This window comes from Phocoena sinus, chromosome 2 (assembly GCF_008692025.1).
Source record: "Phocoena sinus isolate mPhoSin1 chromosome 2, mPhoSin1.pri, whole genome shotgun sequence".
NCBI lineage: Eukaryota > Metazoa > Chordata > Mammalia > Artiodactyla > Phocoenidae > Phocoena > Phocoena sinus.
This window is the reverse complement of record NC_045764.1, coordinates 165,290,661-165,308,596: the sequence shown is the minus strand read 5'-3', so window position 1 is coordinate 165,308,596 and position 17,936 is coordinate 165,290,661. Positions and strand designations below refer to the sequence as shown.

General features: G+C 37.7%; 1 protein-coding gene across 2 annotated transcripts in view; it reads left to right on the top strand.

The window, feature by feature from the left end:
• RPS6KA5 (ribosomal protein S6 kinase A5) overlaps nucleotides 1–17,936 on the top strand; it is a 181,417-nt gene that overhangs the window by 63,452 nt on the left and 100,029 nt on the right. For both annotated transcript variants that reach the window (XM_032621161.1, XM_032621162.1), the window contains exon 3: nucleotides 14,292–14,510. In XM_032621161.1, coding sequence (XP_032477052.1) covers nucleotides 14,292–14,510 — 219 coding nt within the window. The remainder of the gene's footprint in view (nucleotides 1–14,291; nucleotides 14,511–17,936) is intronic.

Here is a 17,936-nt window from a genome sequence, read left to right as displayed (position 1 = left end):
ATTTAATATCAGATTTATAAGACAAACCTTGTATGTGTTTTCTTTCAACATATATAACACTTTGTCTCATTATTTACCTCAACTTTTTGAGTGGCTCTATCATAGGCAGATCTTTAAGATAATTCTGCAAAGGTGAGAAAAGAGTTTACCAGTAATGCTTTACTTGCATTTTCATTTCGTGCTTCTTCCTGTAACTGGTTCGTTAGCCATGGATATTGCTTTTCCTTTTCGTCAGCTGACAGTTTCTTGCTCTTATGAGAAGATGGAATAACTAAGAAGTGTCATTGTAGGTGTTTCTGTATTTAAAATCACAGTTTTGATGACTAAATGGAGTAGGTGGAAACTTTTATTATGAATATAATAAAATCTCAATTTTTATTCAAAAATTTCAGTTTCATTACCATTTTAAGCTAATTTTTTCCAGAACTACTTAGGATAATAGAAAAGCCTCATCAGATGTCTTTATGTGTCATGTCAGGCTTTCTTTGGAAGTGAAACTGAGAACTCTTCTGATGATTTAAGTTTTATGTATTTTGAACCAGAAAAAATGCTATTCATCCAATATCTTGAAGACTTTGTAGAATATTGGAAAATGAAAGATTTACTTTTTGATCTCATACTTAAATACATGTAATATTCATGAAAAAAATCTCTCTTTTACTCAGAGTATTGATTTATATCTTTTCAGCTATCTTGTTTCTTTTGATCTATGCTAATCTTGTTAATTAGTTTCCTGAGCTAGAAACTTGGAAATAATTTTTGATCCTTCTCTATTTTGACTTTTTTTCTTGTTTCTCACAAAATCCTATAATTTTTCTTTCAAAATGACCCTTGGATTTACCTTTTCTGTTCTTAGTGCCATGGCTCATATTACCTTATACATGGATTGTTGTTAAGGTTTTCAAAATTGGTCTTTCTGCAAGTTCTCTCTTCCATTTTATGCATTTTATACATATTCTGTTATAAATAATATGCAGCCTCATTAAAATTCAACATTATCATGCTATTCTCCTGTTTCAGAACTTATAGTGCTTTCTTCCTAGTTATTATTCAAGTCCAAATTCTTGCCTTACTTTCAGGCTTAGCTCTGTATTTTTTCTCCAGTTACCCCAATATTCCACCTACTTACTAGTCTGGTTGATTTTCTTTTACTCCCCTATAATAATGTGTACTTTCCCATCCTCTGAGGCCCTGCCTTATCTTGTTCCCCTACCTTAGTTCTCCTTCTCTTTTCCACCTATCCGAATCGTTCTGAATTGCTTCATTCTCTGAATTGTGGCACTGAAAGTCCTTGGTAGAGAAATGGCAGTGAGTGGTTCTCTGAATCTTCCTTCACATCTGCTATATTTTTCCTCTAGATTGCGAACTCTTAAGATCATCCTTATATATGTTTCCAACCCTATTTCCCGCCTCCCTCCCCATAGCCCATAACAGTATGAAGTATAATAATAGTCTAACAAGTATATAATTCATGCTTTTGTCTCTAGTGTTGTTCTTGAGGTTGATACTCCCAAATTCAGGAAGTATCTTTGGTTCATCTTTTAGAATTATTTTGTTTCATGATGAAATTTTGTTGCTTGTGGGAGTAATGATTCTTTCTAATTTCTCTCCTTTTCTGCTGCCTTCCTTTTAACGATTTTGCTTTCTTTGAGACATCTAAGTAGAGAAGAAAGTCTTTAAATGTACCCATTGTGTGCATTACTCGTAATTCTGATGCTTAATGAAGTGGAACATGTATTCTCTTTGAATTTTCTTTATTCATCATACTAGATCTGTACTTCAGAGATTTTTTGTCATTATGGCAAAAAAGATAAATTTTGTCCTGTAACTGTAAAGGGTGCAGCTGAGTTGATTTTTCTCTTCTAATTTTGGTGCATTCATAGTTGTGAAGTACTTGGATATCAAGGATGACTTAGAAGACTCAGGTTTGAATCTTGACATTATCATTGCCTACTGGTGTTCCTTGGGTAAATCACATGAACTCTGTGAGCCTAAGTGCCTATTGGCCTAAGTTAATAGTACCTATCTCACAATGTTGTGATAATATCAATGAAATAATCAATATGAATTGCCAATTGCTAAATAACCATCATTTGCGGTTATTTATTCAACAGGGAACTCCACTTTAAAGCTGCACCCTAAATTAGAAAAACAAAATTATTTAGGACTTATTAAGGATAGATTATTAGTTCTTTCTTTTTTTTTTTTTTTTTGCGGTACGCAGGCCTCTCACTGTTGTGGCCTCTCCCGTTGCGGAGCACAGGCTCCGGATGCGCAGGCTCAGCGGCCATGGCTCACGGGCCCAGCCGCTCCGCGGCATGTGGGATCTTCCTGGACCGGGGCATGAACCCGCGTCCCCTGCATCGGCAGGTGGACTCTCAACCACTGTGCCACCAGGGAAGCCCTATTAGTTCTTTCATGTAGTCACTGTGTTAGCATATCTGGGAGAAATTTCAACTAAAGTTATATTTCTAATAATAAAAATCTAACAAATATTTCATAAGTGATGTTAGTTGAAATTTTATTAGCATTTCTAAAAAGTGGATTTGTATATTACATTCAAAATAATATGTCAAATGAAGACTGTGTTTCTTTCTTTGTTTTCTTCTCTTAACTACTCAAACATTTTAGGTTCTGAACAACCTTTTGTATGTTAGGTTAACAGTCTTATGCTAAAATATGCATAAAATGAGTAATAAAACATTTAGATTCCCTGACATTGTAAATTTTACCTATTTATATATCTGAAAGGGAAAGAAGGCCACCTTCTAAAAGAGCTAGTATAATGCATTACCAGTGTCTCAGATTAGCTTGATACATAAGTGATAGTCATTTCTTAACAAATATTTTATTGTAAAGCCTAAAATATGTCCAGCAATAAATAGGGACATGCAACTACCAAAAGATCTTCCGGGTTTCAGGCTGTTCCTTCCTAATCTGTTCTCCATACTACAACCAGAGTGATCTTTCTTAGGTATAAGTTTGATCATGTCACTTCTCTATTTAAAACCTTTCACTTCATTCCCATTGCTCTTGGGATTCATTCATTCACATGTTTTATTAAGAGGCAAGTACTGTTTGGGTGCTGAGGAAAGAGTGGTGAGCATTTAACAAAACGATATATTACGTACAAACTTGAAAATTGAATAATATGGCCTTCATTTAATGTTTATTTCTGGGTTTATGAAATCTTCAAATGAGTGCTGGCAGAGTAGAGAGATTCAAAAGGCCTTGCCTCCCATAATGTCTGTTGAGCAGCAACCATTTGTGTTTCCCTCAGTCCCTGGTGCCCTCGTAAGAAGGTTACTTTTTCTTTATCCTGTGGATTTTTATTTTTTTGTTTTTATTTTTGGCTGGGGATCGGGGGGGTGGTCATGTAATCAGCAGGAGATGCTGCAAGCTGTTCTGTGGAAACACTATCAAGTAGGAGAGATTATTATGGGGTTGTTTACCCCAGCCTAAGTGGCATCCTTGAAATGTTAACTCTGATAGGTCTTTGCTCCTTGGTCCCAGACTGTGAAAATCATCCCCAACAAGACAGCCTTTTAGAATATATACGTATGTATTTTTTTACCGCAGACTTTTCAGAAACGTATCTTATTTGTTAAATAAGACACATTTCTTTTTCTGGGTAATTTGTCACTAGATGGTGCTAGGAATTGCACTAGGCAACTTAAAGACACAGCTACTTTTTGGCCATATGATCAAAGGGAAAAAAACTGTGGTTGAGGCATATAAAGACTGTTTTAAACAGTATTATGACTTAGTCATCGTTTGTCATTTAATTCGCTTAGGTGTTTGGAAAGTATCCCTATTAAAATAGTACTTTTAAAAGCCTGTATTCATTAAATTGTCAAAATTATCATTCAAAAAGGTTTATAATTTTGCATCTGTGTGTACCCACTATACCTTCTGCTTCAGTGTTTAAGGAAATCTTAGAGGTCAAATGTTTGTGATGTTTTATACCACAATCAAAAGATGATTCTATTTGAACATGTTGGTTGACACTGTCTCCCTAGTATAAGTACAATTTGACTTATTCCTGATGCTGTTGTAGGTCACATTTGCTAGAAGCAGAGCCTGGGACAAGGATTTGGGCGCACTTGATTTATTGCAGGAATGCTCTCAGGAGAGAGTGAGGGGAGTAGCAAGGACAGAGGAAGAGCCTAAGCAGCATGTGGTCTAAGCTGCAGTTTCGGTTCAGCCTGAACCCTGGGAAGTTTTGGAGCAAGAGTGAGGAGGCAAGCCTTTTGTACTCAAATAGCTTGTTTGTTGAGATATAAACAGAATGATTATGAATGTGCTTCTTCGTCCATATTTCCTTGTTTTCCTGTATTTTCCTTTTAGTAAGGTCCTCTGGTAATCACATTCCATGGGTAGTCAATTCAAGTCTAGACCTCACAGCGGGACATGGTTTCTTTTGTGGCTTTTTCTTTTTTCCTGATGGACCAGAATCTCTGGTTTTCAAGTCATCTGGGACCAGGGATAAGAAATGCCATATGGATTACGTGGGTCATCCATGTGGAGATAGTCAGGAGTCGGCAGCGGCCACATACACACATGCAGTTATTAGCTTGACTAATGCACGTACTGTCTTAGTGCTTTCTCTGAAATTAGAAAGTGCTGATCTAGAAGATATTATACAATTAGTCTTTAATTATTCAAGCTAGTACAGTATGCATAAATGGAATCCATAGATAATCATTCCTGTAACTATTTTTTATTTTCAACCTTCTCACATATTAAGTCCTTTTTTTAGATGCTAACACCATCCGTGAGAAAAGGCACGGGTTTCATGGTCCTAATTTCAGCTGTGCAACGGTTTTTGACCATTCAAAGTAATTAAGAAAATGAGTCAAATGGCCCTGGTTAGTTTAAAAACTTAAACTGGATTACATCTAGAATCCTGGCACTTTTATTAAGTCTCTTCCAGATCCTCGGTGTTATATATCGTCTAGAGAGGATATAACTGTTTATACCTAAAACAAATGGCCTACCTCAGTCTCTTTCATAAAAATTACCGCCTATGATTTCATGTGTTTTTACTGTGTCTCTTGTTTGCCTTTAGCATCTGTGTATTTAATCAAGCATGTTTTGGGTTCACAGCTTTTCCTTGTATGTTAGAAGAATAGTCTGTTTTAATCAGTCTACCTTTCTTAATCTTAGACATTTTGTTTTTATGATGTTACAAATCTTGGCAACAGGGGCTAACTTTAAAAATGGTTGTATTAAAAAAAAAATGGTTGTATTAAATGTCTCAAATTCTGTTTTTATTTTACTTTATTTATTTATTAAAAATTTTTTAACATCTTTATTGGAGTATAATTGCTTTACAATGTTGTGTTAGTTGCTGCTGTGTAGCAAAGTGAATCAGCTATATGTATACATATATCTCCATATCTCCTCCCTCTTGCATCTCCCTCCCACCCTCCCTATCCCACCCCTCTAGGTGGACACAAAGCACCGAGCTGATCTCCCTGTGCTCTGTGGCTGCTTCCCACTAGCTATCTATTTTACATTTGGTATTGTATATATGTCCATGACACTCTCTCACTTTTTATTTTAAAATTATGTTGAAATACTTAGTTTTATAGTTATGTGGGTTTTTTTTAAGTATTTGGAATTTAGTGTGTAATTAAGTTATCTATTCTATAAAAGAATTTAGGAATCAGTGCTTCTGTTTGATAAATATGTAAAATCAAGTGCATTTTACTTTCAACGTTTAAAATCTGCCAACTTTCAAAAAGAGATTTAAGGGCGTTTCCAAAGATAGAAAAAAAAAAATAAGGAATCAAAAAAGAGAAAACAAAAACAGATGAAAACAGAGCAAAAGCAAAGGTAATAGGAAAGTGAAATAGATGTTACAGACATCTGGGCTGACATAGTCACTGCAATTGAGTCCTGAATTTAACCCTGAGTTTACTAGGAGATAGGTATAAAGGGAAAGTTCTTTGGCCTACATGATTTGTATATTTTTTTTTAAAAGGAAAGGCATATAAATTCATCTAGAGCAGTAGCTTCAAACTTTTTTGGCTATTACCCATAGGACAAAATAGGTACATTTTTGTATTGCTTTTCAGTATGTGTATTTATGTATGTGTATAGACGTGCAGTCGCATACACACACTTTTTTTCCACTAACATTTCTGTAGTGTTTGTTATCTGCCAGGCCCTCCTCTGGATCCTTATATTAATTTATTTAATCCCCAAACTGTATGATGTTAAGAACTATTACTGTCCCTAATGAGGAAATTGAGACACAGTTGTATTTACTGTTTTGCCCAGGGTTACAGTACAGTTACTAAATAGCATATCTAGGGTTCAAAGTCAGGCACCAGAGTCTGTGTTCTTAGCCATTGTTCTGTACTGCCCTCTTTTTTTCCTCTCTCATGTGCTTAGACTTGTTTACATTCACATATACCTACGCATGTGTGTGTGTATAAAGGGGAGACAGAAGTTTCATGAAACACGTTTAGTATATTCAGTTCTTTTTTAGTATTTTAGTTTCAAAATGCTGGTTGGACCCACTAAATTGATATTATCATCCACTAATGGGTCACAGCCCACAGTTTGAAAAAAAAACTGATCTAGAGAGACTTTTAACAAGTGCTGAAGTTATCAAATGGCTCCTTCATTGTGGTCAGTAAATAAGATCATGAGACTAGCATCTTTGATAAAGGATATGAAGATATTATTGAATAAAAACATAATTTTATTGTATATAGTCTCTTTAAAAAGTGGCACACAGAAGGTTTAACCTCAATTCACTAAAGTGTGTGTCTGAGTAGAACTTATCTACTACTTTGGTCCAAATGAGGTGATTTCTGTCCATCTATCTTAACACAGGGTAGATTTTAGAGGATTACTGGGATGGACAGTAATGTTTCTCTTCAGCTCTGAGGTCTAATTTATCAGATATTTCAGATGAGTCTTTACAAGTACCAAATTATGGTCCGTCAGGTTTCACCATTGAACCCCTTGAGTGTTTGCTTTTTGTGTACTGTTTGTGCTGTGGTAATACTGAAATGAAGCTGCTCTTCTGAGAACCCTTTCGGTGATGGTGGTTTTCCTGGGGCTTGACATATACTGCCCTAGCATTACTTACCATGTACGTTTGGCTGGCCTATTAACAAGGGTACCAATTTCCAAGGGCAGGACAAGTGAAATGTGGAGTTCCAAGAGAGTATTTCTTGTTTGGTTCCATTTCTGACCCTGCTGACTTGGGGTGAATGAAGTTCTACAGGGAAAGATGGAGGGGAAGGCAGGTGGATTGATTGTCAGTGTTCATGTCACATGTGGAAAGGTAAAAATCTTTCCTCGAGTTAAATTATCTATGAGAGAGGGATGTGGCCAGGCACTGTAATCAGTTCTTAGGTAGTTGTGGCAGGTTACAAAGCAGTGGCCAGGTACAGATGTCACCATGTTAAGATATTTTCCTTTTCTACAGTGGTGGCAGCTAAGTTTCCTGAGCTCACTTTCACCAGAGAGTGTTGTCAGGAATCATATTTAATACCCAAATTAAAGGTGATTACTTCATGAAAGCCCATTGTTCCTTCTCCAAAGGGAAAGAGTGGGTGAGCTATATAGGTCTGTACTGCAGATTTGCACTGTTTCTTTTCCTAAAGACCCACCTTCAACTTTAGATCAGAATTGTCAACTGAGAAGAGGGTATTTGGCTATATGCTACAGAGCTCTTTCTTTGTTTGCTATCTTGTTTTTTTATGCATTCAACATTATTTGAGTTTCTACAGTGTGCCAGCTCTAGAACTTGCTAATGATACAAAGTGAGTAAAACTGGACATAGTCCCTGGTTTTGTGGAATTTACAGTCCTGTGGAAGCTACACAATGAGGCAGTCACACAAATAAATGAAAACTCATGTTTCTGACAATTTCTATGACAGGGTGTTATGAGAGTATAAAATTAGAGGAACTGTGCTAGTCTGAGAAGTCAGGAAAGGCTGTATGTCTGAAGGAGTGAGAAAATGAGATGGTGAGAAGGTGGAGAGAGGTAGGTAGAAGCCAGATAATTTAGGTTATATTAAGGATTTTCTTTATCTTAAGAGTAATGGGAAATCAAGTATTTTGAGCGAGAAGGGTTATATTTTTATCAACAATTTAGATGACAACACAAAAGGTATGTTTACCAGATTGAGGATGAAAGCAAGCTGAGAGGCAGAGCTAGTATGGTTGGTGGTCAAGTCACTCTTTAACAAGATTCTGATTTAACAAGTCAGACAGAGAAAGGGAAATATCGTATGATATTGCTTATATGCGGAATCTAAAAAGAAATGATACAGATGAACTTATTTACAAACCAGAAATAGACTCACAGACTTAGAAAACGGACTTATGGTTACCAGGGGAAGGGCTGGGGGAAGGGGGAGTTAGGGGGTTTGGGATTAAAATGGATAACCAACGAGGACCTACTGTATAGCACAGAGAACTCTGCTCAATATTATGTAACAACCTAAATGGGAAAAGAATTTGAAAAATAATAGACACATGTATATGTATAACTGAATGACTTTGCTATACACCTGAAACTATTGTTAATCAACTCTACTCCAATATAAAAGAAAAAGTTAAAGAAAAAAGATTCCCTGATTCTGGAAGGGTGAGAAAGGGATGAATTCCAGCACCATTGAATATGATCCTTTAGTTAGTGGAGTCTCTCTCATGACATGACTGGTACTTGTGGCTAACCAGAAAAAGTTGGTTAAAGTGGAAGATCATTTTAAAAGGATATATAAATATGTACTTTGGACATACTACTTTTCACTTAAAAATATATAAATATATATTCACTTTGCATGTAGGCACAAGACTCTTTGAGAGTAAGTTCTTAAACAATGGTTTGTTTTGCATAAACCGCACTTGTAATGTATCATCTAAAATTAAGTTTCCAATGCCTTAAAGTGGAGTGAGAACCAGATACATTTGAAGTGATCTGGATACAGAATCCTTTTAGATTTTCACAATTTTTTCCCCTAGCCTTTTATAGTTGTTTCACCCACACCTAATTTTTCAGCAGTTCTTTTTTCTTAAGTGTCTTGCCTTTATGTAGTTCTTTCAAAGCTTTTAACCTCATTTTTCTCTTTTCTTTCACATTTACATTTCAGTGGCTTATGTAATATATAGTTAAATTATATAAGAATAACGTATACAACAGGCACACACAAGTAAGTCAACGAGTATCAGTGACTGGTGTGAAGCAGACAGCTGAGCGGCGTGGGGAGAGCAGTCAGTGCACGTGTGAACTGGTTATAGGCATCAGTGTGCAGTGCAGTGTTTTACAACCGGAAGGGGAGTACCAGTTAGTGTTGGGAGTTGTCTAAGTGGAAGTCGCAAGAGAGTTTCTGCCATACTTTTTTTAAAGCAGTAGTTTGAGTACAGTAGTTTATGCTACACGGTTGGATTGAACACAAAGTGTGGCATGGCTGGTTAAGCAGAGTGTACAATGTATAGAGTTTTAAGCAGCATTAATAAAAGTTTGAGTGACAGAAAACAGTGATCTCACAGTGGTGGACCATTTGGATCCCAATGGGAGGAGCGTGTCCTGGATAAGCGCTCTACTGAAGGAATTAATCCAGAGGCCTTCTAGCTCTTAACCCTTTTCTCCAGAATAATGCATGTAAACATAGACAGATTTTCCTTGCTTTTAATTATATGGCACTGTAAATTGATTGCTTTTATAGACAGACTGTAAAAATACTTTTTTAAAAAATTGATCTCATCATTTTCATGCCAAGATAAAGGCTACTTCCTAAAATTTTTTTAATGAATTTAGACTTTACAAATAAAGTGAAAAAAATCAGTTTAATTATGCTCAAAATAAGTTTAAGCAAGAAGGCTGCTTTTTGTTTAGCTTGAAAAAGTAGTTGATATCGTGCAGTGGCTTATGATGTGACAGCATGAATGTTATCTTGTTTTAAAACCATCAGCCCGTTTTAATTTTTCTGTTATGACAACATGTGTTTAAAAACCTGATTCATAATGATCATTGTGGCCAATGGAATAAGAGTCACAGCTGTGGAAAAGCAAACTGAGACCTAGTCCAAGGGAACTAGACATTTCCCCTTGACACTGTGTTTAGTTCATTTTACACGATTTCCTTTATCATCAAACCATTGAGACCACTGGCAACATTGTGCTGTGTCAGGTAGACTAGGATTCTAAATCCACATTTCAGTTTAAACAGAAATGACCTTTGTAAGGTATCTGTAGTTTGCCCCCCAACCTATGGAATTCTTCCTCCAGCTTTGGAAAAGCTTACATGGTTGTCTGGATCCAGTCTTCTCTTTGAAACGGCTGCTATAACCTGCAGCTGTAAGAGCACACAGGTTATCGGTAACATCCAGAACAGTGTCTGTTGGGCCCTGAATTGAAAGATTTACCTCATTCATATGGTCGTAGGTGTCTGTCAAGTTAAGTCAGGAATTAATCCTTCTTGTCATTTATTTTTAGAGTTTACTTTCCCTCAATCTGTTAAGTAGAACTTCTACCTCAAGTCCCATCAAGCGCTGCTAGCCTTGTCCTCTGGGAAACCAGTGAACTCCACGCCCTCTTCTGCTCACATTTCTTGACAGAGCATCTTGGAAAGGCCCTGGCTCTGGAGAAATTGATAAGATCAGAGCAGTACACACAGCTTCTGTGAAGATTGCTGGGAGTGCGTCTGAAGTCATTGCATGTTGATGCTGAAATTAGAGTTATGCTGAAGCCTGAAGCTTAGTCTCTTTACCTAAGCAGCAAATCCCAGCTGTGTTGCTAAACGTCCATTTTAGGGGCTCCATCTGAGCAGGAAGTACTACTGTTTACCTTTTTCGGCCAAAAGAGTTTCCACCATTGGTAGCTTTTGCAGTTTGCAAAAGATGCTTTCAAAATAGGAATTCTTTAACAACACCAGCACACAGTGAACGAAAGCCAGGAGTTGGCTTCACAACAAGGTAGTCATTCATCTCATTACAGATGAAAAGGAAATAATATTGCCACCAAGTTCAGTTGCAGTGGCCCCTCTTAAGATATTGGAAAACATGTAGGCGGTTCTGGACTGGATGGCACTCCTCAACAGAAGGACTCCTTCACTTTCTCCCTCTGTACTAATCTGAAAACCAGCTCAATCAGAGAAGGTGGCTTCTTCAGGGTCTCTCCAGCAGTGAATGTGTCTTCTTCCCCTTTTGCAATGTGATAAGCAGCCTTATGGGTGCTTCAAAAAACGCTGTTTGGAGGCAAACTCTGTTTCATTAAGCAGCCTACTTGTAAGTAAGATCCTGTTTGTCTGAAATATCTGTTGCTTGGAACATTGTGAGGCACTTCTTGAAGTTTATTGTCGTAAGCATCTATTGGCATGTACCATGTGATAGAAGTACCATAGCTTTAATTAATCATGGAAATTCTAAAAGTAAAATCAAAAGATTTGTGAGCTTCATCATACTTTTTCCCCCGACATTTTACTGATAGATAAAAGTAATGGTAAAGGCAGGATATGTAGTCTTTAGCTCATATTATTGGAAAACTTCTGGATATCATCACATGGCAGGAGGATGACTGTTTATTATTTGACCGTACAGTGTATAACGTGGCATTAAGGATGATTTTATATTATTTGCCCACATACATTAGTGTCCTTTGCTACCTTACATTTATTTGGAGTGATATATGACGTTTTTAAGGTAATAGGAAAGAAATCAAAGAAAAAGTATTTACAAACTCATGGAACACATATAGGGCACCTCCTAGTGGTACAAAGTCTTACTTTTAGATGGTTTAGGGAATAATAACATTTTGCTTGGATGAGATGGTATAATAGTATTTTTAAATATTTTACAAATTCTCTTAGAAAAGAAGAGTAATATTATTTTTTGTAAGTCCAGAAGGTATAGAAGGGATAACAGATGAATATTGTAGAAAGGCCTGTTCCCACTCAAGGTAAGGCGTATTTTTTGAGTATTTAGATCACCCCATCAATAAAATGAGCGACTTTATGAAACCTCCTCTACTTGGAAGTAGTAGTACTGTGTCTATTCCACCATTAGAACACCTAACCTGTATTGTGACTTCTTTTTAATGTCTGGTTCCTAATTTCTTTGCCTGTGAGGTCATTCACTTTAGGAAGGCAGCTAGCTGGAGTACTACTCAGAGTGTAGGCTCAGGAGTCAGGCCACATGGGCAAGTATGGCCTTGGACAAGGGACCCAGTTCCTTTACGCTCCAGTTTCTTCATCTGTAAAGTGGAGGTCATCCTCACCTCCTTGTAGGGATGTGAGAAGAATCAAATGAAGTAATCCAACTCTAAAGTGCCTGACAGGTACTCAGCTGTTAGATGCTAACACCCTGCGGTCCATCTGCCACGTTGGTCAGCACCTGGACTGAAAGACACATGTGAGCACTGGGAAGAAGCTCATAGCCATCTTTCCGTGACGTTGTAGAAAGATTTTCTTTGTTGGAGAAGATAGATGGATAACATAATTTCTAAGGACCACAGCACTCTGGAGATAGGAATCTCAGAACAGGAATCTAGAGCAGGTGCCGTGTGTGTAGGGAACACAAAAGCCCCATACTTACAGAGGACTTGACTTTCTTCTGGGTTTTTACAGTGCCTTACTCCATGGAAGGTATAGTACTCTGCTTTAGAATATTCTCTAGCTTCACTTCACTGCTTTTGAATAGATTAACTTTTTCATTTGTATACTTTAGGTTAATTTGTTAGGTTCTAAAAGCTGTCATTTTCTTTTTTGGTTCACTTCTGCCTTACTAAACTCTCAATCTATAATTGTTTTATTTACAGCGAGATAAGACACAAACCTTTTATGAACTTTTTACTGTATCCCAGAATGTGTTCAGCATGTTTACGGTGTTGGTTTTATTAAAATCCAGAACATCTGATTTCTAGTACTGAAGAAGAATCTCTCTTATTTAAAGAAAAAGTTCATTAATGGTTAAGCGTGTGGTCCCTGGAATCACACTGCTTTCATCTGAATCAGCTCTGCCACTTTTTACCCAAGTCTTCTGGCCGCTTCCTTAAGTATTCTGAATCTGCTTCCTCATCTGCAGAATGGAATTACTGAAAGTACCAACTTCACTGGCTGTTCTGAGGAGTGAGTGAATCACTGTGTGGAGTATATTTAGCACGGAGACTGCATCGCCAAGTCCTTGAGGAATGTCGTTTCTCTCCCTCCTCAGGAGCACCACCGCCGTTCTTTGTCTGTTGTACATCTTGGGTCGGCACTCATTTACTTCCTGAAGTACTAAACCAAATAACAGCCAAGATACAAGAGCCCTTCCCTTAAAGCTCTCTTGGTCTAGTGGCTGGATTAGAATAGGATTTTGTGCTAAATACTGTCGAGGTGTGGGCAGGGTCTACGGAAGCACCAGTCTGGGTCAGAACTCAGACCAACTCCAGAATGGTCTGATGAGTGCACTTAACTTCCAAAGTGGGACTGGGCTCAACCATCCCAGGAGGTGTTTGCATTTTGAGAAGAGAAGAGCCTTTATACCTCGTAGGGATGAATTGGGGGCCTACCCCTTCCCTCTCAGGGTTTTTGCCTGCCTTCCCCTTCCTCCTTCGTCCCAACTCTTTGTGCCCTCTTCCCACTTCCCTAGGGAAATAAACGTGGATACCTGCTCTGGGCACAGTACCCATGTGGCCCCAATGTCTCACCTAGGGTAGTGGCACTCCACACAGGATTTGCCCAACTGAGCCCTCACTTAGGGAGAATGTGGCGAGGTTGACCCACTAACCTGTGAATTACTGCCCAGAGATGTAAAGGGGCTTCTGTTGGTACTGCTTGCAGTTTAGGGTCTTTTGATGTCTTTCACATCTGAAGATCTCTTTTGTTTATATAATGTCAGCTTATGTTGCTTTAGACTTTTTAAATAAGTATAGAGGAGTACTTGAGGTACTTAATTTATATGTGTGTATGAGATTTTTTGTTTTTTGAGATTCTTAAGAACTATTTTCATTTGTTTACAACAGCAGCAAAACCTAGTGGTTAATTGACCATAATAAGAGCTAGTTTCCTACAGCTAAAAATACTGAGGAGAGAATAACAGTAAAAGAGTGAAAGCATAACTTTGTCATCAGTGATTAGATATGTAAACATTGAGGCCTAGACCTAGAAATATGTCTGACATAAAACTGAAGAAATATATCAAAGAACTATTGGAAACAGCACTAAGGATACGTTTTCATTCAAAGAGTGTTCCTTTGTGCGTTGTAACTTTCAACTTGCACTAAATTACCACTCTGCCTGTGTAGCCTTTTAACTCTTTTTCTCTTTTCTTTTCATTTTCAGCTTATGGAAAAGTGTTTCTAGTTCGTAAAATAAGTGGTCATGATGCTGGAAAGCTGTATGCCATGAAAGTTTTGAAAAAGGCAACAATAGTTCAAAAGGCCAAAACCACCGAGCACACAAGGACAGAACGACAGGTCCTAGAGCACATCAGGCAGTCGCCGTTTTTGGTGACATTGCACTACGCTTTCCAGACAGAAACCAAACTTCATCTCATTTTAGGTAAGTGTCAGTTGTCATCAGACTTTTGACATTTTACGAAAACTTGGGTCTTGTGCCGTAATGCACTCAAAAGGAAGCATACTTCAGACTTCGAAGAAATGAAATCTTTTGACTTTCATTCCTCTCTCAGTGGTGGCATTTCCTTGAACATCATGAATTGCTCTGGATTTGGGACCTCCCGTCCTGAAGGAATTTGTGTACTTCTCTTCCACACTCCTTTATTAATCTTAAAACACTTGAGTCATTTGGGTGGCTGCTTCCCTGGGTGGTATCTTCCATTCAGATGTGCTGAGCTGAGTGGGAAAGTGGGCCACAATTCTTAGGAACGTACAAGTTTGGGCCAACAAGGGATATTTATGGAAATCAGTAATTAGGAAAAAGAAAAAAAAGATTTCTATTCTTAGAGATGCTTTGTTTTTCTGGTGATAAACCTGCTTTTCATGGAGATACCCACTAATCAGTCAACCCTTTGCTCACTCCCGTTTCTCCCCACAGACACTTTCTGAATCCTTTCCTTTCCCAGAGTTGGACCATTGTATATGGACTTTGGAAATGTCCTCTGTGCATATTGCCAGATTTCTTTGCAGAAAAGTTGTACCATTTTCTATTCCTACATGGCAGTACTTAGAGTATTATACTCTTCCATCATAGACTATTTCTTCTGTTATAGTTTTAGTCCTGTTCTTTTGAGAATTTGCACTTATGTATTACAATTCCCTGTTATTGATCTCTTCTGTGGATTAGATGAGGTAGAATTTCACACAGTGCTCTGTAAGCATTAGCTATTTCTTGAGTGCCTTCAGTGTGCCAGCACCACACTAGGTGTTACCCACAGTATCACTGACCCCTACAACACTGCCAGAGTCCTCTCATTAGAGATGTTGAAGGTTCTGGAAGCTGCATTTCCTACAGTCACGTATCTTGTATAAGCTTGAGAATAAAGATTGGAACTCAGATCTGACTCATTTCAAAGTCTGCCCAACAGTCTCCTGTTTTCTTTGATTACTAGTGGTATTTGGCAACTTTATCGAATGCTCTCATTTTGAAAATTATACTTTTATTAGTGATGCCTAAAATTGCATTCACTTTTTGAGTCATGAAGTTACACTTCAGGCGTATCTTGCAGTGCTTACCGTCAACTAACTATCCCAAATCTTTCATACACATAGGCCACAGTCTCTCCCGTCCTGTCAGAGTCTCCACTAATGTTATCATCTGCCTGTTGTTTCAGGCCTTCATTCTGCCCCCGTGTGTATCTGCTCAGCTGTTATTTACTGATTTTTAAATATAATTCCTTCTGTATTTTTACCCAGTAGGTTGTAGGGGACATAAGATCATAGTAGCCAGAAGTAGTAAGAACCCAAACTCCTGGCCTCTACATCACCACACCACAGCTTCTTTCTCTTCTCTCTTTTTTCTGTTTTCTGACCATAACTGGACTCAATCTTTTAAAAATTGTTTATTGTAATAGTATAGTTTATAAATAATATTGGGTTGGCCAAAAGGTTCAGTGAATACGTTGTTCATTAAAGTTCTTGGTGAAAATAAAAAATGTGTCTTTCATTTTTACTTAAAAACTGAAGGAACCTTTTGGCCAGCCTGATATTTTTAACTTAAAAGTAGATGAGTGAAATATGTTGGATCTGATTAAAAAACAAATAGTCCTTGATAATATTGCTTTTTTTGTTGTTGGCTCTTCATTACTTTTGCTCTTTGTCAGTGACCCACAAATAAATAAATACAAACCAAGATAAGAAAACCCATCTCTTGTGCCAGCTCACGAGTAGAATGTAGACAGTGAACTCGTTCCATTGTATGGCAGTGCATTTAGAAAGCATGTTCTCTGCCTCCTCTCCATGTGGATATGTTTACTGTCATTCTCTTTGTGCATGTCTGTAGTTGTTATTTGACTTTTTTTTTTTTGGGCCATACCGCGTGGCATGTGGAATCTTAGTTCCCCGACCAGGGATTGAACCTGTGCTCCCTGCGGTGGAAGCGTGGAGTCTTAACCACCACTGGCCCGCCAGGGAAGTCCCTATTTGACTTTAAAGACAAAACTTTTGAGAAATCTTGAACAGGACATTATTATAAACTGTTTTTAATCGTTCCATTATTTATTTGCAGTGCTTAGAACTCACGCTAGGTCAGTTCTCCAAGTACTGTCTCAGTCTGCTAGGGCCGCCATAACAAAATATCACAGACTGGGTGGCTTAAACAGCAGAAATTTCTTTTTTCTCAGTTCTGGCACCTGGAAGTCTAAACTCAAGTGCCAGCAGGGTTGGTTTCCTCTGAGGGCCATAAGGAAAAGGTCTGTCCCAGGGCTCTCTCCTCTGCTTGCAGAGGGCCCCCCACTTGCTGCCTTTTCACATGGTCCTCCCTCTGTACATTCACACCCCTGGTGTCCCTTTTTGTGTTCAAATTTTCTCTTCTTGTAAGGACAGGAATCAGATTGGATTAGAGCCTACCCTAATGGCCTCATTTTAGTAACTTAATTATCTCTTCAAAGGCCTTGATTCCAAATACAGTCACGTTCTGAGGTGTTGGGGGTTAAGATTTCAATATATGAATTTGGGGGAGACAGTTTCAGCCCATAACTGTCTTTAAAGGCTTACTGATTAACTTACTTTATCTAGTTTTGGGGTACTGTTAGAGGTTAATAGCAAGAATTTACAAGTCAAGCTTTTCAGGGATCCAGCTGACTTTCTGCTCTGATGAATAAGTAAACACAATAGACCTTTTTATAAACATATTTTTAACAACTGCCTTATTACTACAAAAGCATATATATGCATATAGAAGCTATAGGAAAACAAAAATAAGAAGAGAAAACATATATTTTCACTACCCAGAGTTTACCTCATTATACATATATTTCTCTGTTATTACCTAGTATATCCTTCTAGATCTTTTTGTCTGTGTGTCTGCATGCATGTATGTTTCATCAAAGTGAAATTGTCCTGTACATAGGATTTGTAACCAGCTTTTTTTTCTTGAATTTTATTTCACTTATTTTTTTATACAGCAGGTCCTTATCAGTCATCAATTTTATACACATCAGTGTACACATGTCAATCCCAATCGCCCAATTCATCACACCACCCCCTGCACCCCCCGCCACTTTCCCCCCTTGGTGTCCATACGTTTGTTCTCTACATCTGTGTCTCTATTTTTGCCCTGCAAACTGGTTCATCTGTGCCATTTTTCTAGGTTCCACATATATGTGTTAATATACGATATTTGTTTTTCTATTTCTGACTTACTTCACTCTGTATGACAGTCTCTAGATTCATCCACATCTCTACAAATGACCCAATATCGTTCCTTTTTATGGCTGAGTAATACTCCATTGTATATATGTACTGATGCACATTTAGGTTGCTTCCGTGACCTGGCTATTGTAAATAGTGCAGCAGTGAACATTGGGGT